General features: G+C 42.1%; 1 protein-coding gene across 1 annotated transcript in view; it reads left to right on the forward strand.

Annotated features, from left to right (window-relative positions):
- The window catches only part of LOC144719522 (transmembrane protein 132D-like), a 465507-nt gene that overhangs the window by 187254 nt on the left and 250476 nt on the right, over positions 1 to 27777 (forward strand). Inside the window, exon 4 of the mRNA XM_078595520.1 lies at positions 26448 to 26643. Coding sequence (XP_078451646.1) covers positions 26448 to 26643 — 196 coding nt within the window. The remainder of the gene's footprint in view (positions 1 to 26447; positions 26644 to 27777) is intronic.

Here is a 27777-nt window from a genome sequence, read left to right on the forward strand (position 1 = left end):
CCTGTGTCTTTCAAGGCAATACCATTGTTTGGTAATTGTCAACATTCTTAATTGGAGTGCTTATACATCTGGCCTAGAGTAATAAAAATGGAAGTGAAAATCATTATCAAATGGTGCAATTTGAGGTAGATCTAGAAACTTCGCAAAGGGGGATTGTCCGGAAATTACAAGCGTTTTAAAAAGGGCCCCATTCACCACCCTCCATCTGCCACTGGGTGTGATTTAGACCTTTTATTTAAGGTGAATATGTATATATATTTTTACGTTGTAATTGTTTGTCTTTGTAGTTGTATTTCTACATTGATATGCGCGTGACGAGACTTCTACAGAATGGAACATTGCTTTTGCTTTGTCCGGAAAAGTTTGCCTTTCATCATGAAAGTGTTCTTGAGTTCAGGACTCATTAAAAATGTATGACAGCATTGTCCAATGATTAATTTTGGCTGTGAGTCTCTTTCTCTCTCTCCTCTGACAAGCACAAGCAAACACAAAGACAAAGACCTCTCATTTAGCCTTATAGACTGCTCAGCATGTGCTATGTTGGTGAACATTAGTTATGCGGTGTAGCTAAGCATTCTGGCTGCATTTTTCATAGGCTGCATTTGGTACTGATTTTAGGATGAATCATACTATAGAAGGCACAGGACAGATTTCGAAAAAACTTTACCATTACAATACTCGGAATCAAAGTTCGTTCAATGACATTGTTGCACAGTACACTAACCACCACATCAGCAAACGCTCCCAAGAAGATACATGTGTGAACATCCACACATGCATCGACACACAATGTGAGTTTAGATTGAACACAGTCCACTGTCACGATTATAGGGTTATGTATAGAATATTCTATGCATATCCAAATGCTAAATAATAAACAGGGACTGCAATCTCATTAAACAAGCATGAATAATTTCGTGGGTTTTACTTAGTTATTTTTGTATTATTAGTAAATTAATTAGTTTACCAACATTGTGAAAAATAAGAATTGTAAATCAAGCTAACTTTTTTACGTGTTAGTTATGTGTGGTTGTATAATCGCACAAGCATCAACCTTGAACATTGATTTAACAAAGAAAATTAATTATGTCAAAGGTACATTTAAGGCTTTGAGGTATATGTGTGTGTGCATATTAATAATATACAGCATTATACTTTATTAATGCCATTCTGAGATGAAAGTTCGAAATTTTTTTAAAGAATTGTCCTGCCAGCTTTATTAATTGATTTAAAGTAAAATATATTCAATGTGTCCAGTGTATAAACAGCATACATGACGCTAAACTGCATATGTTTCGAGTTTCACTTTAAAGTGACCAATTTCATACCTTTTTCACGTAAGTTACAATTTTTTTTGCTGGTTTTAGAAAATGTATTTCACACTCAACATAGGTGAGCAATGGAACGTCACATAATTGGTATAGTGCTGGCTGGTGACTGTTAAAAGCTACTGGAAATGATAGCAAGACGGAACTCATGCAGGGTCGAATGCTGTTTGATAAGGAGTTTTCTTTGGTTACAAGTGAAATGTTTCAGATTCCCCACAGAGAAATTGTTCCACAACTTTAACCCATATTTTGTGTTTATTCCGTAACATTCTTAATTTTTTTAAATACCACACTTGGTGATTTATTGTACTATTTGCACTTCCAATGAGTACGGTTTTGGCTGCATGCGGTGCGAACTGGAATGGCAATTACAACGGTTCAATCTCCTGGCATGGGAGTTGATTCAATGGTGCACGTTTCTTATATCACCCACGAGCTATGGGGTAAAGAGTGGGCACTCCCACATCATACAAGTTATCTGGCAAGCATTGAACAGAAAGCCATGTTACCTTCGAGTTAGGCTCTCTAGAGACATGTACTGTCAGCAGTGGCTTCAACAAGTAATTGCAGGGCTGTCCCTTATCCCATTACCCGTACGACGCCATTTTAAATGTAATGTGTTTAAGTGGCATAACGGCAGTATTTTCTATCATCAAGTGTTGTATCATGTTTTTGTTAACATTTTAATGAACAAAAATGTAAATACAATTGAATTATGGAGCATATTTAACCACAATTATAATAAAATGACGTAACTAACCTTTAAAGGTTAACTTCTGCATATCTAAAGTAATTAATGCAATAAAAATAGGTTTTTCTAAGGGAAAACACTCCATCATTACATATATATTAGTGGACATTGTATGTTGAAACTATCAGTTTATTAAGGCATAACTACTTAAAAATAGTAAATAAGTTTAAAGTAATATCGTGTTATGGTGTATACAATCAAAGGGCTAGTAACATGTCCATAATGCACATTGCATATCAGCATTGCCATTGCACTCATAAAGCAGCAGTCTGGCATGCTCTCAACAAATCACTACGGGATGGGTTAATCAATAATTTCATTTTCGACCTTTCAATATGGACTTGTTATGTTATACATAGCCCCACTTAGATGTCTTACCAAGTGCCCGCCTGTATGTCTAATAGCTTTGATTAATGGTGGTCAAAAGCGTGCTTTACTCTGAAAATTACCATTATAATTATTATTTTACCTACTTATATATGTATTTCTTATGATATTGTGACAGGTACTGCCATTTTAATTCTGAAAAGAAAAAAACATCCTTAAAACAGTCATGGTTGAACTCTTATTATCTATACATATACTCTATGCAGTACTATTTATTCATCTTCTTGGTTCTTTCGGTAAAGTCACGTAGAAGGGAAATAATAATAAAATAATAAAAATATTATTAATAGTAATTTATATGCATAATCCCATGTCATATAATATCTTTGATCACAGAGCCCTTTACCTCTGCATTGTATGGAGCCTAAACATAATTGGTGGACAATATTCATGAGAGGAGCAGTGATATAGTGGCTAGCCCACTGTGTTGTCACTAATATCAGCCGAAAGTGATATCAGAGCTTATTCTGCACACTCCAACCCGCATTGATCAGTGTGGTGAAGTATGGTCAAAAAGCCCTCATGACCGACTTCATCCGTTGGTGGATTGAAAATGGTTACACTTTATTTTACTTCATATACAAATGGATGGTTGCTACCATTTTAATGAGGGTGTGCAAGTGAACCATGGAAAACTCTGGCCTGATCCCATAGGAAACATTGATGTTTTACTCTTTAAAAAAACGCACTATAGATTATATGAAAGTACCTACCTTTAATAATTTAACTAATGGCCATTATCATTATGTGTTTTTTAGTGTCTAGCTGTTTAAAATAATTGCGTAACCCCCAAGGTAACCTTAAACACCTTCACCTTTAAAGGCTTAATGTATCACGTGATGTGACATGCTAGGTGCTTCTCGTGGAAAATTGTGGGTTGAATGTGAGTATGCAGCTTTTGAGGGCTTCGCTTCTTAAATTCCCATTTAGGTGTGTTAATACTGTGCAGTATTTTGAGATGCCATGCTATCATTTAAGCAAGCACTTTTCCAGGTCTGAAAATACTTATGATCTGGATTGATCACCTCGAGACTCTTAGTCCTTTGAACTCATAAGTGTTTGGCACACATCAATATGAAGGTCCTACCTATAATGGTGAAGGCTTATCTATGCAGTTGACTTGAATATCACCATTTTAATGAGGGAGTACAAACGAACCATGTAAATGTACATACACATATGTGCATTATATGCATAGCTTAGTTGATGTTAATTAATACATGACGTATATTGAGTCACTATGGCGTTGTGCCAGCTACTGAGAGAAGAGAGTAACTGTACGTCTTAGAGCCTCTCTCGGTCACCAGAGTATGTATAGTATACGTGACAGTCTCACGTGACCTGCAGTGGATAAGGGCGGGGGCCAGAAGGGGACCAAAGGGATAGGTGATGTTAGGTCCCAGAACCCTCTGGGAAGATCCCGAAGGGGGTGTGGCCGAGGGCAGAGTGAGACCAAGCTCAGGAGGATAAAGGGGCAGTACCGGGAGCGTTCTTGGCTGTCTTCTGGAATAAACCCGCCGTGCTACGCTCTTCAGTCTTCGCTCTTAGGCTTCGGTTGTCACATTCGACATCGTGGGTCAGGCAGTACTTTACTGACATGAGCCGTTTATATAGTGACCTTGTTGAGGTCTCACTCCGTGGCAGTTGCCACATAGTTATTCCGAGTGTTTTATGTAGTTACCCTGTTGGGGTGTATAATAAACTTGTTGCCTCCAAGTTAAAAGTGTCTGCCTCCGTGGGACCCACTAAACATGTGTTGCATATTTTTGATTTGGTTAGAAATTTTGATTATTTGCTTTTGCAGTAATGTGCCGATGATTGCCACGTTGGTTCCAAATGTAATTTGCGGTACATTTTTTTAAATGTGCAAATTTGGACTATGACGCCAGCACACAGCAGCCTACTTTTGCGAATTACATCATGGGATATTTAATGTCCACTGTGAAGCATACAGCGCATCTTATTATGGTTAATACGCCCACCATATTAATCAGGGCACCAGCTGGATCTGACAATTCTTGGTTGATGATGTTTGTTTTTTCTGGATTTCATCTCTGCCTTATAATAATATGCTTATAGAGCTTGTGAAATAAATACAATTCCAATTTGTGTTGCTTACAAGTATTGGACAATGTTCCAGTGTTGTATCAAAATGTGTATAATTACCCTCAATTAAGACATCGCCAGATGGCCGCTTCATGACTGTCCGCTTGGACTAGATAGTCCACCACTCAGTTGGATGTTTACCCCTTTGAGAAAAAAAACACGTGTACAATGCAAAACTCAGTTTTGATTCGAGATGGTGGTGGTCATAATTAATGCAATGTTAAATGTAAACAATGACCACTCTTCACATTGCTTGGCTGAAAATAATTTGGTGAGAATTGTGAATATTTTGAAGGAATATATATAAATTGTGCAATGCCACACATTAAATGGCCAGTGATTGAAAATAATGTTCAAACAATGTTGTGCAATATCATTAGAAGTTTTGACGTACAAACTCAACTCCTTGTTGATTATATGCATACATATTCTATGGTTCTTTCGGTAAAGTCACGTAGATAGAAAATGTAATACAATTTAATAAAAAAATAAAAACATTCTATCAACACTATGAGATCTCTTTTACCAGTGGCAAAATATAGTAGTAGGTTTTTACCCTTTTAAACTGGTACAAAACTGACACCTTTATTCAAGGCATCATGTTTGCAATAACCACAACACAAGTAGTCAAAAAAGCAAACAAAAGAAGCAACTCTGATAATGATAATAATATGCACTGTCCTTGAAGTTGATTGGTCCACACCCGAGACGGCTTTCTTTAGAGCCTAGTCCCCATTGGTGTTGGACCAGATGACACCAGAAGGCGGCCTTCTGGTGTCATCTGGTCCAACACCAATGGGGACTAGGCTCTAAAGAAAGCCGTCTCGGGTGTGGACCAATCAACTTCAAGGACAGTGCATATTATTATCATTATCAGAGTTGCTTCTTTTGTTTGCTTTTTTGACTACTTGTGTTGTGGTTATTGCAAACATGATGCCTTGAATAAAGGTGTCAGTTTTGTACCAGTTTAAAAGGGTAAAAACCTACTACTACATTCTATCAACGTTACTTTACCGAAATAACCATAGAATATGAATTCCTGCAGTCACGAAAGTCTTAAGTCAACATTTATATGCATCTATAACAATTCAACAGCTCATCACAGAATGTGTTCCAGTATGTCACGTTTTTGCCCGGTTCTCGATTAAGTATCATGGTTAATATGAATATATTTCAACACTTGAATATCTCGTGTTTTTTCTGATGACATAGCCATGATGACGTCCAATGGGAATGAGCTCTAACAAATCTTAGGACAACTGAATGAAGATATCTGCACGTTTGAACTCGAGATAAACATATTGACAAGCTTGTTAAAACGATTAGGGATATCTGTCTGAGGGGATGCAGCTGGAAAAAACATCAGAGTGTGTGCACCTAAGACAGCTATTTAAGGTGGACCAAGATCAAAAGAGGTAAATAGGGATGTTAATGAGAGCATATTGAAGTGCTTTTGGAAATTTTAAATGTATAATGAAAAGTAAACCTATAAATGTGCGTAAATAATAGCATCCTCACGCAGTGCATATTGCTTGCTGTGACATATACTTCAGAAACATGAATAATGACAGAGTGGAAGCCAAGGGAGGGAACGTGCCTGAGAGTACGTCCACCGTGGAGATGGACAAATTAAATTATCCCGTGTCGAGGTGCTAGGTGGATTGTTACATCATAGAACCGTGAGACATGGCGCTGGCTTGGGAAGACCAGCAGATTATTGATCTTGGTAGATGTTGATGCATTTGTTACAATGACAATTCTCTTTTTTACACATTTATCCTTAAATACTGTTCATTGCAGACACACATACATTGGGTAGAGGCTCGCAGATTTAACATACAATCCATAGGTACCAGATTAAATCCTCAATAATGAAAAGTTGCTAAACCAACGATATTATTTATTCAGCCTTTGGTCTACCCTATTATACAATCGGCAAATGGTAATTTGTTGGTCACTGTCAGTGGAGAAAGGTGTGGGTATTTATCCGCTTCCTTCGTATTTTCCTGCTAAATGACACGACAAATGGGGGTATACCCTTCATGAGCAGTGGGGTAGAGCTCAATGTGGTGGGCACACATTTACAGTTTTCAGTTCAAGGATTTGGAAAAATAGTTATTTAGATATATATATTATATATTTAGATATATAAATAACATGGCAAAGAGCCTGGATTTGCTTTGGCTTTGAAACTAGTTCGACAATGGAGTAAATGGCCTGTGTCTTGTAAGTGCAGCACCACAAGCGCTGGTGAGTTGTCGTCGCGGAGTGCTTAGGAAATGTTTACGGCATTATTTTTTTGCTTTCTGTGATTTAAAATTTCCTAGCAGGACCTGCAATTAAAGGTGCTAACGATTTATCTCCACCATCGCTTAGTGGACATGATTAGCGCAAAGACAAACGATCGGCATTGGGGAGCAGACTGGGCAGCTGAAGTGGGCCTGGTGGAAAAGGTTTAGCTGTACGCCGTAATTTCTATGATGAATTTTGCAGCACAGTGCTATAATTTTTGTGTTTTCTTGTAGGGTGCACTGCACACGGCTGTGGGTTTTGAGAAATAGCAAGGGAATTTAATTACATTGGGTACAAATCAATGAATTATAAAACAAGAAAAAGGGAAAAAAATTAAACTAAGCAACTGGTTAATGAGATAACATATCAACATTCACTTAATTTGATGATGAAGAACAATATTCAATGACAGTGGGTTTGCAGGTAGGATTCACCATGAATTCAAGTAATTATATTGGATATTAGACATGCGTGAGGTAAATAAGGGGCAGTTTGCTGGGGTAAACATTCAATTGACACATGGCTCACGTAAGCATAATTTGGCCAATGCACTGGAGAAAGCATGCCAAGTGAATTTAAAAGATGGGGTTTATTTTTCTGGGTGGTCAGTTGAGACATTGCCTTACACTCAGTGGAAAATATGCTTTACATTAAATATACCAACGTTGATGATGAACGATAGTGATTCGTAGCGTTGACCTAACATTCAATAGTAATATACTTCATTGCTATCATATAGTGGATAAAATTCACAACCACAAACAACTAATACTAAATAAATAAAGCACACGAAAGTAATGCACACACAAAAAGGTAGAAATGCAGACAAAGAGTGAACGTGGATATAGATACCACGGGTGCATGATTTAGGTCTAATGAGAGTCAATAATATGGGGACCGATCAAAACCTGAATAAAATTTTGACCCAATCAGATCTGTGTTATGAAATCAGATCCGGATTGTGCATCGATTAACAATCTCTTAATCAATCCTGTGTTGCTTTAAAGCTACGCTTATACTACTTTACCATTGCCAAAGTAACATAATGTAACCTTTCAGTGAACGTCATTTGAACAACAGTGCCCTATTGCTGACAGGTGCGACAGCCAAGGGGGTAGGGACACTCAGCAATTTCACTTAACACGTGTCGTTACAAGTAAGATTATTGGTTCAATTATTGTGTATTACTTATTATGCTGATTCACTCCTTTGTGGGAGTGATCATTATTTGAAAAACTAATCATTTTTAAAATTTTGACACAACCTATGAATTGGTAATAACCAAAACATTTTCAAGGGCGCCATAGTGTCCTACCTTCTCAGCCACAGTGTCTTCTAAGCCAAAAGACCCCGTTTTTTTTTATTCCGTGAACAGGTTACTGCGTACAACCAAATGGGTTCTACTAAGCAGCTGTTCAAATAAAGTGGTTACAATGTAACATTATCATGATAACGTTATGTTTTTGGGCATGTACTGCCAAAAAGAAAATGCAGATATTCTTAAACTTTTTTTCCAGCCCACTGAGTTACATAGTTATTTTTCAGAAACTACTTGGCCACTACTTATAACAACAAATACTCTAAGCGCACATTTCTAAATGTGGAGGGAAAGACTGGAGAACTCAGAAAAATCCATGCCACCACAGGAAGAACATAAAACTCCAATTATACAAGTGTCAGGGTCGGGATTGAACCCATGAACTCTTGAATACCAGGCGAGACAGACAACATATCACCATGATTCTGAAACGAACTGGTTATGCACCTATAATAAACGGAAAAAATGTGCAGACATACAAATGTGCAATGACTTCAGGATGCATGAGGACCGATGTATATAATATACCAACGAAAGTTGTGAAATGTCACCGGTGGCAGCAGCCCAAAGGACACCCACGTATGCAGTTTTTGTAATTGACGAAAACCAATGTAAGATTGGTGAAATGCACGTGGGGAAAGTCAGTAGTGCTGTTTTTGATGAAGATGTTTCACTATTTTGCCACCGCCATTTTTAGAACTCCCCAGAGAAGGTTTTTTACAGTGCAATTACGTTCATATAGTTTCTTACAAATACTAAAGATCATGCACGTGTACTGCCTGCTTGTTTTAATCCACTGATGAATGAGGGCCTCCTTATGCCTTGAGGACTTTGAGAGATATTTGACCATACTTCACCATGCCGGTTCGTAGTGTGGGTTGATGGTTGGAGGAGCGCAGAACAGCAATGGATTTAATGCACTGCCCTTTCCTGCCCACAACGCCTGCTACTCCTGGATTTTGTACAGAGTGGCAGTCACCCATACAAGAACTATCCACTATTCTAATCTGCTCAGCATTCCGGGTGATTTGTTTGTAGGCATTTGAAAGAGAATGTACTGTTTGTGGTGTGTAAACATTGTTATACGCAACCCACCAGCACTCCGAAGCTTCTTATGGAGAGATTGGTCACCATCATATGAACGTGGAATTTTCACAAATTTGCACATAAGCACTGCACAACACTTACAATACACTTTTTCTTTTGATATGTTTAAATGAAATGTAAATGAGTGATATTTTTAGTACTCAGAGAGTGCAGTTTGTAGACTTTTTGCATTGGTTTAAATTCCACATCCATATGACAGATTCAGTCTTTGCTTTGATTGACCGCTGTTGACTTTCCACAAAGTGATGCTTATTTCATCAAACCTGGAGGATTGGTATGTTGAGTCATCCTCAAATGGAATCACAAGCTCGTATCTAGGCAATCTCCGTATTTACAATATCTTTGCAATACTATTTGGATTTATATAGCTCCTAAAACAATCACGTCTCAAAATGCTAGATATGGGCATCCTGGAAAAAAGGAAGAATATATTTTTTTTTAAAGAAAGATTGAGACAGTTAGTCGTAGGCAAAGAAAAAGAAGAAGGCATTAGTCCTGAATCGAGGCAGGGAGTTGACCGCACGCATTGCAGGGGGAAGGGAGTTCATTACTGTGAGGGCAGTGGAGGAGAAAGAGCAACTCCATCCACTGAGCAAATGCTTGTGTACATGTGCAGGTCATTCTGCATGCAATGTTTTATATATAGGTAATCTCAGCAAAGGGGCATTGCGACCGATTAATTATGCAGAAGGGGAAATCTGGTAATGAGAAATAGCTACTTAGCAATAGCCAGCAACACACAATAGCATAGTTTTATAATACTATTGCATACTGTTGTGCCTTTTCACAAATTATCTGCTGTGTGTAAGTTCATGAACTTCGTGTTTCCTATAATGAAGCTGAGAATGAATTAGAACGTGTAAACTATGACTCTATTAGACATTAGAACAACCTCACCACTTGTATAAAAAAATACAAAAATTATATTAACTTGGAAGAATAGCATCTGCATTATCTTTAGGAATTCTATTTGAATTTGGACTTGCTGTGCTATTTAAAGGTTTAAAGTAACCATTGGAACCAACTTTTGCCAGTAGCAAAATATGATAATTGTTTTTTTAGCCTTTTATCTGGCAACAAAACTGACACCTTATTTACAAGGAGTCATGTTTGCATTGACCACAATACCTGCGGTCAGAATGCAAACAAAAACACAACTTTGATAATGTATGCACTGTCATTGAAATTGATTGGTCCACACCCGAGACAGCTTTTCTTAGAGCCTAGTCTCACATGGTATTGGACCAGATGACGCCAAAAGGCAAATTATCTGCTGTGTGTAAGTCTCACATGGTGTTGGACCAGATGACGCCAAAAGGCGGGTCCAACACCATGTGAGACTGGGCTCTAAGAAAAGCTGTCTCGGGTGTGGACCAACCAATTTCAAGGACAGTGCATACATTATCAGAGTTGTGTTTTTGTTTGCATTCCGACCGCAGGTATTGTGGTCAATGCAAACATGACTCCTTGTAAAAAAAAAAAGGTGTCAGTTTTGTTGCCAGATGAAAGTAGTTTCAGATAAATACTCCTATATGAAAGAAAAACACACTGGGGGGCTTGCAGATTTTTTTGAGTGAGCATTAATTTCTCTTCACAGTGTAAGCCATTAATTGAGTTCATTTCAAATTAAAATGGGACTAAACAGTGGAGTAAAATGCTGATTAAACATTTCCACAGAATCGTTGGTCAACCGTAATACTTTGATTTAGATCAGCTTAAATTAGAGCCGTCTGCAGCCAATGGGCTGGATGTACAATTATTTAAAAAAAATTGCATTGGATGTCTTCTTCTGGTGGTAATAGACTCAGAATTTAGGAGGGGTTTAATTGTGTACGGATTTCAATTGTTATGCTGTTTTCTCTCTGGTCCAAATGCATAGTAAGAAATGGCATTAAACGATGCAGGGTCAAGATACATTTGTATTTTCATGATAATTTTGATTATGACCAGAAACATAAAAAAAAAGATATAAAAAATTACCTCCAGTTTATCCCAATTGCACTCTCAGCATCAGTCAAGCAATGAAAAATCCCAGAATAGTGGGCACAAGTGTCAGAGGATGGCTACATCACAGATTATTTACAGGACTTAAGAAACATTCTTAATGGGATTTTTATCCTTTACACAATCAGGTTCATTATTTCCATGCACTCTGCCCTGAGATTGTTTTGCATGACAATTAAGACAATAAATGAATTAACAGAGCGGGATTTAGACAAATTAAGTAAAATACACAAATATCATGTCATCGGATTTTTTGTGTGTGCACTCATTGGTGACTATGCTGAGACCATTAATTTGCTACAACAGAGAATCCAGTTTAATCATGGGTGAGTGAAACCGGGAATTAAACCCATAACATCAACAGTACTGACTCAGTGTTCTGACCTCTATGTCATCTGGTCACCTCATTCACAGAAAATAAAAATGTATTTAACAGTGCAATAGCTGGGTGACTCAGCCTTGAGAGCACTGGGCTGGCACTGCTAAAATATCCGGAGTTTGAATTCCAGGAAGCTGCCTCTGTTTAAACCATGTCCTAATGTGCAGTGAGTTAATCTCAACCTAGTCACCATTCATCGTACAAAAAACAACATCACATTAGATTTTGTTCTGCACTTAAGCTCACTAAATCCCTGGTCTTTTTAAAAACTTTTTCTTGCAACACAACAAGGGCCCAGTACAAGGCATACACCACAAGAAAGGGAGAGGGTAAAAAAAGCACCAACTCAGCACTCCTGCATCCAAAGATGGGGGCAGAAATTGGGTTCATTGCCCAACACACGTGGAGACTACGAGTAGGATTATCGGTATTTGTTTGGCTGTCGTGTGATAAACTTCAATGTCATACACAGTGAGTGGGACGTGCTCTATGCTTTGTGTGGACCAGAGGTTAAATCAGCGGATCTCTGAGGTAGTTCCGTGATATCCTCTTCCCTCGGCCATTCTCTAACACGACGGGATGCACTGCTCTATGAGAGTTCCAAAAGGATGTTTCACCTGGTGACGCGATGCCGATAGTACCATCGGAAGAAAATAATACTTTAAAAACGTGTCATTAAAAGTACAAAGTACATGTTCTGAGTCTAATAAATAACAAAAGGTAAAGGTGCAGCCTTACTTGTTGGTTGCTCATGTTACTTGCCAATCGACTGACTGTGGACACCCATTTACAGTGCTGGAATGCAGTATGAAAATAAGCAATGAATAAGTAAATTAGATCTGTAAATTAATACATCGGAATTTCCAGCCATCCCAAGCAGGATCCTCATGAAAAGTATTTTTGAGTCTCATTTTATGGGTAAATAAAATACGTTATGATGGCATTACAAAATGACAGAATGGCCCCCGGTGCTTGCAAAAGGACAAACCATCCATCTTAATGCCACGACTGAAGAATGTCACGCTCTGTGATGCTGTGCTGACCACAGCATTGTTGAACTCACAGGACCGTGATCCTCCTTAGGACTGACCCCACCATGGTCACAAGCTTGTGTGACACAAGCAAGCACCTCCTTGCAGCTATAACGCATGGGAACACAAGGGAAGGGTACACTAATCCCATAGATCTCTTTAGGTGCATCGGGATAGTATAGTTGCTGTGAAGCCAGACTCTCACCTGCACTTTGGTGTCTCTGAACTGTAAAATAAATTCAAGTAATTTCAAACACTTCATCAAAAGGGAAACAAAGATGGCAATAGTTTATATATCGGCTGTAAGAATCATGTTTGTTAATGTCGGTAATGGGTGGAATTACATTCATATATAATTTAATTTGTCGTAACCAAGATGAATTTGCAGGGTGAATTGAGAAATCCGTATATTTTAACAGGTGATGCACCCAAGTGCTTTGAAAGAATGTTATTAGATAACTCAATTTGAATATTAGCTCTGTAATAACATTATTTTCAGGAATTTGTAAATCCACTGCCAGATATAGGCCTCTCCGCACTGTGTCAAGGTGATTTTCTTTACAATACCTCTACACTCTAATCAGTGCGGGTTACTTTCGGGGAGGGCCAATACCAGTTAAAATATTACTCAGCATTGATGTTGGTCATGGCCAGGAATCAATCTCGGGACACTGGGTACATCGTGGGTGTGCTAACCACTGCTCCACTACTTCACCCCCCTAGAATATTAGCCAATGTTAATTGTATATATTGGGAACGTTCTAAAAATTATAGAACATTTTTTCTCAATTGTTTTTAGGTTGAATCAATGGTCGCATGTGTGCGACTTGCAAAAATATGAAGTAAACTTTGGAATTACATTTTTTTCTCTCATATTGGCTTATGACAGCGATCTTCATTTTATTGAATACTAGCGGGAAGTACCCGGCGTTGCCCGGGGGGGGGGGGGGGACAATATATTTTAAAACTTGTCTTAAAAACATGACATATACATACACAAGTACTAAGCGATTGTGAAAGCCCGGCATTCCATTTGTCTGTCAATTTGTCCATCAACCAAATAATAAGAGGTTTGAATAAGTCCTGAATGAAAAGGTAATAGAAAGTGGCGGGTAAATAGTTGATCTAAAAGGTTTCCAAAAATAATCGATCTCCCCCCCCCCCCTTAAAAAATATTTTTACCCCCCCCGTAGGCATATATACCTACACACCCTACATACAATAGAGTGATTAATACATAGTGACTCTATAGTAGTATCTCGCTCTACAATAGTATCTGGCTCGTCAGTAGCATCTACTGACTGTATCGTAGTATCTATTGACCCTACAGTAGTATCTACTGACTATATAGTAGTAACTACTAACTCTATAGTAGTATCTGCTGACTCTATAGCAGTATCTCCTCACTCTATAGTAGTATCAGTCAACTTTATAGTAGTATCAACCAACTCTATAGAAGTGAATACTGACTCCGTGCCACTCATTGACATGCTAATTTCTCTACCCCCCCCCCCCTCTCTCTTCGGCCCCCCCCCCTCTCTCTATTTAAGGCCTGGACACAGAGGCGTGGTTTCTCTGTGTGCCTATGTATGTGTCACTCTCTATGTATCTCTGTGTTATATCTCTCTGCTTATATGTATGTCTATATGTCTCCGGTTCTATGTTTTATCTCTCTCTCAAATTTAGCATTCTCTGGAAGAACGTAATCAACCAGGTAGGGTGTTGACTGTTATGTTAGCCGACTCTCTGTGTTGTATTGCATTATATTTCTAAGTATACTAGGTTTGTTTTCTATTTCACTTATACCTGATGACGATTGCTTGTGTTGCAATCGAAACGTCGTATGCAATTATTTAATTTATTATTTTCTCTTTATATGTGACTTTTCCGAAAGAACCAAAGAGTAATTCCTGAAGTCACGAAAGCTCCAAATTAAGCTATACTAACTCTTTAGCATAGTGTACTGGCCGTAGTAGTAGCTATACTTACTCTATAGCAGTGTGTACTGGCCGTAGTAGTTGCTATACTAACTCTATAGCAGTGTGTCCTGGTTGTAGTAGTAGCTATACTAACTCTATAGCAGTGTGTACTGGCTGTAATAGTAGCTATACTAACTCTATAATGTAGACTGCCAGTACACTTACCCAGCTTAATAACCATTGCTACATTCTACATTATAGACTGCCAGTACACTCACCAACTTAATAACCAGGTTATAATGTAGACTGCAAGTACACTCACCGAGTTTAATAACCATTGCTACAGTCTACATTATAGACTGCCAGTACACTCGCCAAACTTAATAACCAGGCTAAGTCTGCATTATAGACTGCCAGTACACTTACTCCAATTAAGAACCAGGCTACAGTCTACATTAGTTTTATTATTTTTCTATTATTTTTACTATATTTATTGTTATTCACTTTATTTTTATTATTATTTCATTATCTACGTGACTTTACCGAAAGAAACAAAAATATAGTACTTAACAGTGCCGTGGTGAGGCTTAGTCCCGTGCAGAGCCCCCGGCCTCGCCTAGATTGCCCAGCCGGCCGAGGTGGCACCTTGGCAGGCTGGGCCGCTAACCCGCTCTCCCCCCCCACCGCCCGCTCTACAGTAGTTATCTACGGACTATAGTAGTAGCATCTACCAACTCTATAGTAGTAACTGCACACATTGGGGTGGGGGGGGGGGGGAAGAGGACATGACACTGTGAAGAATTTACCTCAGTCTTGTGTGTATTTATTTTGTGTTTTTAACGTGAATGATAATTTTTCCCGGCCCCCACCGATCGCATGTGCATTTATAGGAGCAACCATGGCTCGGCTTTGTCACGCATGCTCAGATGCATTCTTTGGCGCGCGCTCAGCAGAGTAATATAATTAAAGGGAATAATTACTTTAAAGTCGACAGATGCAAAATTCGAATAGCGCTGGCTCACCATGGGGCTTATCGCGTGGTACCTGTGAACTTTTTAAAACATAAACCCCACGGTTCGCGAGTCAAATCCTTTACAAGTTTCGTCCACACACAGACAGCCAGAGAGACAGACACACAGACAGACAAAAAATACTTTCATAGGTAAGATTTAAAATGTGTTCTGTAATCACGTTCTTATTATGTACTATTGGGTATAAGGATTCAATGAGAACGTGCTTGATGCGTTTTACATGGGCAAAGAATGTCTAATAAGTTGGCAGTCATCAAGAAATTAAAGTCCTTGTAAAAATAGTTTCTATCAGGAATGAGATGTCAACAATGATCGAGAGTTGATTTTTAAATAGACAATAATAGGTAGTTATTAATGGCAGCCCTACTGATTGCAGTAAGATGATTAGTGACAGTCTTAATGGATAATTACAATATGCAAAGCATTTATTCCTATTTATAATTTAATGACAGATGAGGTACAACCCTTTCTTGTTGTCTTCTGCCTGGCAATCTAAACTGTTGGGTAATGATAGAGAAAACTGAAGTGGAATGTCATTAAAACTGGGATTTGATGGTGATTGACCAAAGCTATGCATATTTAAAATTGTTCGAGAAGATTATTGGATCAAGCAGGGGTTAGGAAATGTGTATCTGTAATCGACCACATGTGCACACTATCAATCAAATTCTGGAAAATAAGTGATTCTCAAGTGTCTCGGTTTGATAGACAACTAGCGGGAAGTACCCGGCGTTTCCCGGGCGAAAAATACACACACACACATCGACTTACACACACACACACATCGACTCACACACACATCGACCACCCCACACACACACATGGACTTACACACACAAACATATCGACTAAGACACACACATACATGGACTTACACACACACATCGACCTACACACACACGTACATGGACTTACACACATATCGACGCACACACACAAATGAAAACACACACACATATAGACTTACACACATATGGACAAACACACACAACAATAACAACCACCATTCACCACTAAGTGGCGGTGACATCACCACGACGCTTGTGCCAGGCCATGTGCACCTTGAAGCCATGTGAAGTGTCGAACGCCTGCTGGCAGGAGGTCACGGGGCAGACCCAGGTGCCACGGGTCGACTGACTAAGATGACTGGCTGATGCTCCACCTGTGCCCCCTACTGTCCCAACTTGCTGTGCTTTAGCCACATGGCGTTCCGCTCGTTGTTGTGAGCATCGCTCCTCCGCCCTCCGGTGTTGTTGGAGGGCGACTGCCTCCAACTGCCCAGTAAGCATCCTTCATGAGCCTCCTCCACAGAGGCCGATCTTGACACCGCTGGTACCAGTTATCGGCAAGTTCACTCAGCTCCACATCCTCCTCTACCACATCACTCCATCTCTTCTCTAGCCCGTGCCGCACCCATTTAGCCCCCTCGATCCGGCCGAACAAAAGCTTTTAGACATACGGTGGCTGGGCATGCGGGCTACATGACCCAGCCAACGCAGCCTTGCCTGCCATAGGAGCTCACCGATGGGACTTTGTCCAGATCTTTCAAGGATTTGTGAGCTCACACAATCCAGCCTGGTTAAACCCAGAATGGATCGTAGGCAGGCCAGCCTAAATGTTTCTAACTGGTTAAGATGTTCCATTCGGGGGGTCCACGTTTCGCAAGCATAGAGAAGGGAGGGAATGACCATGGCCGAGAAGACCTGAAGCTTCATGCGGAGCGAGAGACCAGCTAACTTCCACACAGCGTTATGCAACCGATGAAAAGATAATGCCGCTCGACTGATTCTAAGTGAGACCTCTGCTGTTTAACTGGAGCCGGTCATGAGAACACTGCGCAGGTATGGGAAACTCTCCACTCTCTCCACAACTGCCCCATCACCAATTGAGAGTTGTGGGGGTGGACTGTCCGGTGGTACAAAATACCCAGGCAGGTGCTTAGTTTTGGTGGGGCTGATGGTAAGGCCCCACCTCTTAGTGGCAAGCTCCAGGTTCAGCAGCAGCGCCTACAACTCCTCCTCTGAGTGAGCAGCTATCACCAGATCATCGGCATACATAACATGGTCTTAAATTTGGAGCTTTCGTGACTGCAGGAATTATTCTTTGGTTTTTTCGGTAAAGTCACGTATAAAGATAAAATAATAAATTAAATAATAGCATACGACGTTTCGATTGCAACACAAGCAATCATCATCAGGTATAAATGAAATAGCAACAAAAATCTAACCAGAAAACTATAGACAGACATATAAGCAGACAGATATCACCAAGATACATAGAGAGAGAGAGAGAGTAACACATAGGCACAGAGAGGGAGATCGTCTCTGTGGCGAGACCTTAAATAGACAGAGGGGCGGGGGCGGAGAGAGGGAGGGGTTAGAGAAAACATTAACATGTCAATGAGTACGGCGACGCGTGGTCAAGTATGCAAGCTTCAACATTAGGAAAGAGGGAGAAAGAACACACTAAATTAAATAACCTAGCAAAGAGTCGGTCAACACATACTTAATGCATAGCCTGGCTATCCGTTAATTGTGTGTTGACCGACTCTCTGTGTTGTATTACATAACATTTCGATATTTTGCTAGGTTATTTAATTTAGTGTGTTCTTTCTCCCTCTTTCCTAATGTTGAAGCTTGCGTACTTGACCACGCGTCGCCGTACTCATTGACATGTTAATTTTTTCTCTAACCCCTCCCTCTCTCCGCCCCCGCCCCTCTGTCTATTTAAGGCCTCGCCACAGAGACGATCTCCCTCTCTGTGCCTATGTGTTACTCTCTCTCTATGTATCTTGGTGATATCTGTCTGCTTATATGTCTGTCTGTAGTTTTCTGGTTAGATTTTTGTTGCTATTTCATTTATACCTGATGATGATTGCTTGTGTTGCAATCGAAACGTCGTATGCTATTATTTAATGTATTATTTTATTTTTATACGTGACTTTACCGAAAGAACGAAAGAGTAATTCCTGCAGTCACGAAAGCTCCAAATTTAAGATCGAACCACTTCTACGGGGAAGTTTCAAGTTTATCTTTTTCTCTCTCTCTGGGTTTTTTGTTTTCTCTCTCTGTCTGTGTATTTAGTGTACTTTTTCTGTCTCCACTCGTTTTTGTCGTTCTTATGTTCTGCTCTGTCTGTGTGTCTCCATTCCTCTTGTTTTCATGTATTGTCTCTCTTTGGAATTTTCACACTTAAATTCTAACTTAGCAATCTTTGAAATACATAATCGACCAGGCTATGCGTTAATTGTGTGTTGACCGACTCTGTGTTGTATTACATAACATTTCGATATTTTGCTAGGTTATTTAATTTAGTGTGTTCTTTCTCCCTCTTTCCTAATGTTGAAGCTTGCGTACTTGACCACGCGTCGCCGTACTCATTGACATGTTAATTTTTTCTCTAACCCCTCCCTCTCTCTGCCCCCGCCTTTCTGTCTATTTAAGGCCTCGCCACAGAGACGATCTCCCTCTCTGTGCCTATGTGTTACTCTCTCTCTATGTATCTTGGTGATATCTGTCTGCATATATATCTGTCTATAGTTGTCTGGTTAGCTTTTTGTTGCTATTTCATTTATACCTGATGATGATTGCTTGTGTTGCAATCGAAACGTCGTATGCTATTATTTAATTTATTATTTTATCTTTATACGTGACTTTACCGAAAGAACCAAAGAGTAATACATAACATGGTTGAGCAAAAGCGATCCATCCCTTGACCGCACCCGGGCATCGTTTAGCCTCCCATTGTATCTGTTACAGATGGAAATTCCTCTGGTACAGCCATTGAAGGCTTCACGAACTACGTGGTCAAAATATATGTTAAATAATGTGGGAGCCAGAGGACATATCTGTCACACCCCAAGGTGTACAGGGAATGGCTCTGACTCCCTGCCACATAGTTTTACCCGGGCCCGCTCACCATCATGAATGTCCTTAATGTTCATGAGCAAAAAGGTCAGGGACTCCGAAAGCATGAAGAACAACCCGGAGCCCAGGCCACCTGATGGTATCATAGGCCATGACCAGGTAAATAAAGCAGAGATGTAGGTCTTGTTGGAATTCCCTACACCTCTGCTGTAGCAGACGGACAGAAAATATGGCATCTGTGCAGGACCGCCCTTTCCTGAAACCGCATTGGGGCTCCGCAAGCCTCTCCTCAGTGTTCCTAGCAAGGCGATGTTGAATAATCCATGCCAGGACCTTTTGCGGCACACTGAGGAGTGAGATGCCCCTGTAGTTGTTACAGTCTGTGCGGTCCCCCTTCTTAAAGAGGGGGACCACTAGGGCATCCTTCCAATCCTGTGGAGCCCGTCCAGTCGTCCAGATTGTTGTTATGTAGGGCAGTCTGTGCACATACGCCACCGTCCCTCAACATTTCACTTTGGAGATCATCTCTGCCTGGTGCCTTTCCTGGTCTGAGACTCTGGATCGCCTTCAGTATTTCCTCAACAGATGGCACCTCAGCCAGCCACTTACAGGGGGTGACTTCTTCCTCTAATATTTGAGGCACCGCAGCCTTGGCAGGGTCATCCACACTTTATCCCATGTTCTTTTCCTGGGTGAGGATTTCCCCTCCCCAGCACCTCACAGAAATGGTCAAAAAAAATCTGCAAACCTGTTTCTGGGAGTTGGAGATTGGATCACCGTTCTTTCCCCTAATGATGGTAATAGGTGCGGCACTGCAGGTTACTTTTTTGATGGAATTACAGAGGGATTTGTGATCGCGGGCCACTGAGGCAGACTCCATCTACTCAGCAATCCGCGACCACTACCCATCCTTGCAGCGCCTCATGGCTCTCCGAACCTCCAAGCGAAGGCTGCAGTAGGCCTCTTCATTCTCCGACGTGGGATGCTGTAGCCGATGAGAGTGGACCTGTTGCTTTTTCTCAGCCAGCTTGAACACCTCCTCTGTCAGCCAGGGTCTCTGGGGAGGTCTGGACCATGTACCCAAAGCAGCCATTGCAGCTGCATGAGCCACAGTCTTAAACCCTTGCCCATTTCTCCTCGACATCAGTAGGAGTGGGGGACGATGTGAACCCCATCCGCAAGCGATGATGAAATTATCGCTTGCAACTTTCACCAGCTCACTGAGACCAGGCCACTATGGGTTTGAATGGGGTCCTAGCTGGACACCCACCACCGGAGTGGAAGAATGGCAAGCGCATCTTACAGATGACAAGTCGATGGTCAGTGGGCAGATCAGCTCCATGGTAGGTCCTGGTGTCAAGGACATGGGCTCACATCCGCTGTTCCGTCACTATGTAGTCCAGCAGATGTTCTTGCCGGAACAGCGTGTTGATAATTACAAGCACATGGGCTGCACAAAAATCTAGCAGCCTCCTGCCGTTGTTATTGAGCTGATCTGGCCCATGCCTTCCAATTACTCCAGACCAGATGCCAGCATCATGACCAACTCGGGCATTGAAGTCACCCAACAAGATTACTCTATCCTGAGGGTTCACTTTAGCTAGCACCTATGACAGGAGGTCATAGAAGGCATCTGACTCATCAGCCTTGCCTGCATCCCTCCACAGATGTTCATCTTGAGTGGGGGCATAAGTAACCACTACCACCACTCCTCGCCTCTGGTTGATGGGAAGGCGAGCCCAGAGTAGCCTGGGGCTTCCAGCTTCCCACACCTCACCACCACGCTCCCATGCCCCCTTAATTATTTTATTCAGAAGAAGAGCCACACCCTGTTGTTTGGCAGTCTCCTGCCCCGAGTAGAGGATTGTCCACCCCTCATAGTGGCAGGAACCAGAGCCAGTCCACCGGACCTCCTGAATACCACAGAGATCCAGGCGGTACCGGTGCAGCTCCCGACAAAGGAGTGACAGCCTCTCCTCCACAGTGAGCGTTCAAACATTCCACGTGGCCACACATAGTGGTTTTCTGTTGTTTCTGGAGGAGCCCCGAGGGTAAGGATTCAATCTCCGGGCTCTGCCAAATGGGGTTTGGCCAGGAGACGTCATAGACGCCTGTTCCCTGGGGCCTCCGGCACAAGCTTATTCATTAGATATTTTAAACGTGGTTTAGTGGTAATTAATTGAAGGTCGAGGGGTTACTAGCCCCTTGCACAAGTCCAGAGCCCCCATTTAGCCGCTGTGGTGGTTACAAACACCATGGGACGAAAAGCCAATGGGAATTCGCCAGAGGTGGGACAAAGTCATTGTTATGCAAGTCCAAGTCGAGTCGCAAGTCATCAAATTCATGACTCGAGTCTGACTCGAGTCCAAGTCACATGACTCGAGTCCACATCTCATAGGTGGGACAAAGTCATTGTTATGCAAGTCCAAGTCGAGTCGCAAGTCATCAAATTCATGACTCGAGTCTGACTCGAGTCCAAGTCACATGACTCGAGTCCACACCTCTGGAATTCGCCCTCCCCCCACGGTACTGCCCTCGACATATGGACTTACACACACACACACATCAATGCACACACACACACATATGGACTTACACACACATATGGACTAACACGAACACATGTGTAGTGGCTTCGGTGGATGCCACTCCATGTCATGTGAAGCCGGCGTTGCACTCCATGTTCAGTGTCAGCCCCTGAGGACTAGGGGGCGAGAGCGCCTGGAGCGGTGAAGGGGTTCGCAGGGGGCCATGGCACTCTGGATGAATCCAGAGGCTAGTGGCCAGAGGTACCGGTCATGGGGCTCCGAAAGAGGGGGCTGGGGGACCACAGGACCAGTACCAGGTACTTCTCGAAGGATCGAGAAGGGAGGCGTGGCTCGGGGCGGAGGAAGCCCCGGGAATGATTAGACAAGCCGGACCCCTGAATGGGTCCGGGGCTGTTGTTCACCTGAAGGCATGAAGCCATCACCCTGAAGAGAAGCCCCGAAGACAAGACCTGGACCCGAGCCGGGGTCCAGTCCAGACAGCCTCCCTCAGTTGTGTTAGGGCTAGTTAGCCCGGAGGGACTACCTCCCTAGGTTACCTGGAGGAAGGGGCAGATACCCCTTTGTGTTAGGTTGTTGTTCTTATAATAAACGTGTTGCCTCCAGAGAAGCCTCTCTCTCCATTTGTACCCACTACATTTGGTGTTAGAAGTGGTCCGATTTGTAAAAACTTTTGAACTAAATATAGCATATATGGAAACGAGGCGGACAACACGTATCTGCTCTCCGGAGAAGGATGAAGACGACGCAACAGCCCCGGGGTTGGCAGCCCGAGAGGAGGGAGGAGACACGCTGCCGGTTGAGCAGCACGCCGGCTGGCTGACTGATGGCTCACCGCCGTCGGGGAGGGTGCTCCGAGCGGCGCACTCACGCCTGGTTGAGCTCCTCCACACGGCCGCGACCATCCTGGACGAAATCCACCGCGGGGAGGCTGCTGCTGAGAAGGAGAGGACGGAGCCACGTGGGGCTGCAGCTCCCGCCGCTGCTTCTGGAGTTCCCGCCGAAAATCTCCGGCAACAGGAGGTCTTCACGGCTCCCGTCCAAAGTTCCCGCCAACCGGGAACCACCGCATCACCAGCGGCGTGACCGGCACAAGGGGCCGCCATCTTGGTAGGGGGGAGCGGCGGAGTTCCCACCAAGAGAGACGGACAACAGCCCCTGCAGGTGCTGAAAAAATTCTGCGCCGCTGGTGGAGATTGGGCCGTCTTCCAGCGGCGCTTCCTCACCAATTGCGAGATGACGGGGTGGACGGAGGCGGAGTCGCTAAGGATGCTTCCAGCAGCCCTTGACGACGACACCCTGGCTGCACTAGTGACCATCCTGCCAGCGGAGCACTCCACGCTGCACCAAGCGATGCAGCGGATGGCGGTGATTCATGGGCCACCATCCAATGCCTGACATCGCTTCGCCTCACGGAGGTGCGGGGACTCTGAGTCACCCCTCTCCTTCCGTAGCGTGCTGTAGCACCTACTAAAACTGCATCCAAAATTTCTGATTCGAGTTCGCTTTAACATCCAGAAGCACGGGAAGTTTCCAGGGTACATTCTAATTCACGCCAATTGGCTAATGAACGTCTACAAGGTCTGCGTACTTCTCGCCATGTGTGGAGTGCGGGTGACGAGGCGTGGTTCCACTGCCCTCATGTTCCGGTGGGAACGTCACCGAAATAATTCAAGCCTTGGCGAGGGCCTGTCGTGATTGTCCGCGTCGTCCGGCCCCAATGCGTACAAATTCAGTGGGGCCGCTGGTGCCAGTTCGTCCACCCGTCACGCCTCAAGCCCTTTGTTGTGTTGCGCTATTCCATCTCACCTCCACAATGCCGGGTCCGAGTGTGTAACGTGTCCGACGAGCCGGGGTGTGCTCCTGCTGGGGTGGACCCTCAGCAGAAGTCTGTGCCTCCACCCTTCGATGCCGCGCAACTACTAACACCGCTCCAAACGCCGTCGTCTTCTGCTTCCCCGGCTCCAGCCGCCGGGAGCTCCTCTGCCCTGCTGGATGCTCCCTCTGCAGAACCGGCTGATCTGCCGCACGTGCAAGTCCCCCTCACTCCTCCGGGGCGAGCAGGCCCGCTTCCACCGGGGGCCCGGCCACGAGAATCACCGTAATTTTATTACGCTATTCCTCGGTAGAGCTATGCAGACTGACAGAAATGGCTGAAAAGGTTTGCGCACTAAATAATATAGATATTGATTTAAATGTTTTTTTCTTTACTGTCCAAAAGTATTTTACAAATTGAAGTAGCTCCAGGAGTAGTAAAATATAGTAATCCTAACAGTGAAAGATTTAATTTGCTCAAGGCATCTTTACACTTAAATTTACAGTGGTTATTAATCCAGGCAGTTTTGCACAAGGGACCTAGGTATCTACATAGCTTATGTCAGGACATTGCCATGGCATTTATCTCAGCATGCTTCTACAGCTCACTGTGACCCACTGATAGTAGATGTGACTTTGTAACATGGAGTTTAGCGTTTTTTGTCTCGTAAATACTATAGAAATGTAAAAATATTTAAACTGGTATGTTTGAATACTATACAAATTATTTTTTATTGTGTTGCTTCTGATTAAATGCAAGACGTATTTTGTATTTTCTGTAAGATGTATTTTTATAATGAATAGTGAGTGGTCTATTTGGACATCAAGTCATACCTTAGTTATCTTTGCAGGTCCAAGACATGCATATGTGAATAACTATAATTAATTTTTTAATCATATCAGAGAGATCTGTCAATGTCCCTTCAGTGCAGTATAATGAAGAAATGTGTTGAGTTCTTGTCTTTGTGCTTGTGCACCACTACAAACAAGACAAATATCCCACATATAGCCTTAACAGACTGTTGGGGAAAGTGCTGTTAGCAAGCACCTATGAAGGCTGACACCGCACATGAGGTGGTGAATGGCCAGCACCACGTCTGGCAACCTTTGTCTTCCTAGTGGCGACGTATACACACTGCCCCAGGTACTAATGTGAGGCTGAGTCGACCTAGGGGAGGCACAGAACCGATTCAGATAATCGTCACTGTTGTTGGCCATGAGCGGGAATCGCACAGAGCTAACCGTTGCTCTACCGCTCCCCACACTACCGCTGCCAACACAGTATCACAGTATCACAAACGTTGTTATATTGTTATATTTCCTTTTACCTTACTTGCAATTGGTTATGTAGTTCACGGTTGGGTTAGCAAACATGTTAGCTCTTTGTTTTACACCACTTTTCATTTAAAATGTAACAATCAGGAGTTCAATATATGGATAGTTTTATTTTGGATATCTCTGTTGAATAAATATTTGCATGTATATATGCATTGCAATGATTCCTTGTCGAATATCATGTTTATTTAACTAATTTACTAATTATTTTAATTGAAATAATTCACAAAACATTACGTGAATGAATATTCAGCATTGTTGAGGAAGATAGTAAAATATCTGGGTGATTTGTCTCCATCATTTGTGTACAATCACTAGGTGTCTTCGTGTTTATATTGATATATCTAGTTCCTTCATTGATAGATATATATATATTTTAAAACAATTAATTTATTATAAGTATGTTTTACCTACGTGACTTTACCGAAAAAACCTAAGAATATGCTATATGTGGTTTGGGCCATTTGACTAATACATTGCCTGAAGGCTCATTTATGGTAAGTATATTAATTTCAATACCATACGTCCCTGAGGTTTCTGAACATTTCAATGTGCCTAATTTAAATTCTATGGTGAAGTTACAGTGTACTTTTATATTAACTTCACTTATTTATATATTTTACTCAATGAGAAAACACCTTTTAAGGATTAATTCAACTGGGCTTAAACTCCAACTTTCATTCTGAAAGTTTGTTATAGCTCCTGTGAGAATTAAAATACAGTCTTCACACAATATAATATATGGAACCAATGTTGTTATGCTAATTTCCCATGCTATGCCAGTTAGACATTCTGCCAGTTTGAAGTCAAGGAGAAACAAATGTGCCTCCCAAACATAATTTGCAAACCAACCATGGTCGTCTCATTTAGGAGTAATTTTCACCGTTTATTCTTTTGGAATTGCAGACTGGAGTGCAATTTAATGGCTGGCATTGCGACTATATTTCGGAACGACTTAGTGGTTTCTGACATTTTTGTAAAGTTGCCCATCCAGGTGTGTAGCTAAGAGAGGACATTGGCGAGTGGCTATGAAATACTGTGCATGTAATAATACAAAAATACTTCCACATTTATGGGTCCATTAGTCACACCAAGGCTGGGTTTGGAGGCATTTTTTAAATTCTGATTACCGGGCCTTTTTGTCAAAGACTGCTTCGTCTCAATGGGACCACGGAGCCACATTACTAATGAGAGTGTTATTTCATGCTTTGCTTTTTTACTGTGGTGAGCAGCATAGCAAAGAAGAGCGAGATAGCACAACTGGTGTTCGAGATGGAGAACATCACCAGTCAGACGGTAACGCGCCGCATCCTCTGGCACGTGGGCTCCTCTGCGCCGGGGCTGCCCCTGGAGGCCCAGCCAGGCCAGGTCACGACGGAGATCACCATCACACAGCTTAACCTCACCACTATTATCCCCTTCCCGAAGGTAATGTTTAACTCGAGATGATGAGTCTCATGCTTAGTTTCCACGACCAATGGGCATTGAGCTGTTTCTGGCCCTGGAAGGCCCAGGAATAGTCTAGGAGTAGCCCAGTAGTTGAAGCTTGGGGTGCCCTCCATGCTTTTGAGAAAATTAGGCTCTGTGGGCTCGGCCCCTGCCTCTTCTTCCTCTTCACCCCATTTCACCCTGTACTCCCTATGGCTGAGATTCGTGGGTGTGCTTCGCAGCCCTGTGGTCTGACCTTAGTTTAAAGGGACTATTTTCTAATACTGCGTTGGCAGTGTTGCAAAAGCACAACACATAACTCAACACATTCATCGATAACACTGCCTAAGCAAGGGAAAAATATATATATGCAATTTGTTTCGGTTTAGACAGTGTTACTGAAAAAGATGATAGGTGTTAAATTTAAAGGACAGGGCATACAACAATTCAGCAAGGAGATTCAATCCCTTCCACCACCACCTCCCTCTCCCCTGATTTAAACTATTTTTTCATCCGTCACTTAGTTTCAACACTAATAAAGGTGGGACGTTAAACATAGCAAGTGATGCTGCAGCACGCACAATTTGCTTCTACATTGACTCCGTGACTTTATGACTAGAATCAGTCAGAGCATGTGGTCCAGGGCAAGATGAGAGCATGAAGAGAGCCTAGGGGGACAGTGTTAACTGAGCCAGCACAGTTAAAACCGGCTGTGGAAACAATGCATAAGTGAGTACCATGCTTAAAATTTACCGTGCGAAAACGTATTACCTTTTCCTGGTAAAGAGATTTAATAAAATATTATTGCTTCAGATTCAAATTCTTAATATACGAAATATATTTAGCAAGGTAACTTAAATTTCAGCTACATATAGAAAAGCATATAGTAGCATGTTTTGTGGGTGGAGCGGTGGTGGAATAGTCAACACACTGTGCTGCAAAGCAAGTGACTTGGGCCCATTACAAGCCATGTATATCATTGTTTGTAAGTGGTACCAACCTTAAAATGAGTAGCTGGTTGCAATATCTAATCGTCAGCAATGGGGAGTCAGTAATTTAGGAATGGTGTTGACCTCACCTACCCCTTGTATGCTTTGTCGACCTTAATAGGATTTCATTAAAACCATCTGCCCG

Source organism: Lampetra planeri, chromosome 6 (assembly GCF_965212315.1).
Source record: "Lampetra planeri chromosome 6, kcLamPlan1.2.h2, whole genome shotgun sequence".
Lineage (NCBI taxonomy): Eukaryota > Metazoa > Chordata > Hyperoartia > Petromyzontiformes > Petromyzontidae > Lampetra > Lampetra planeri.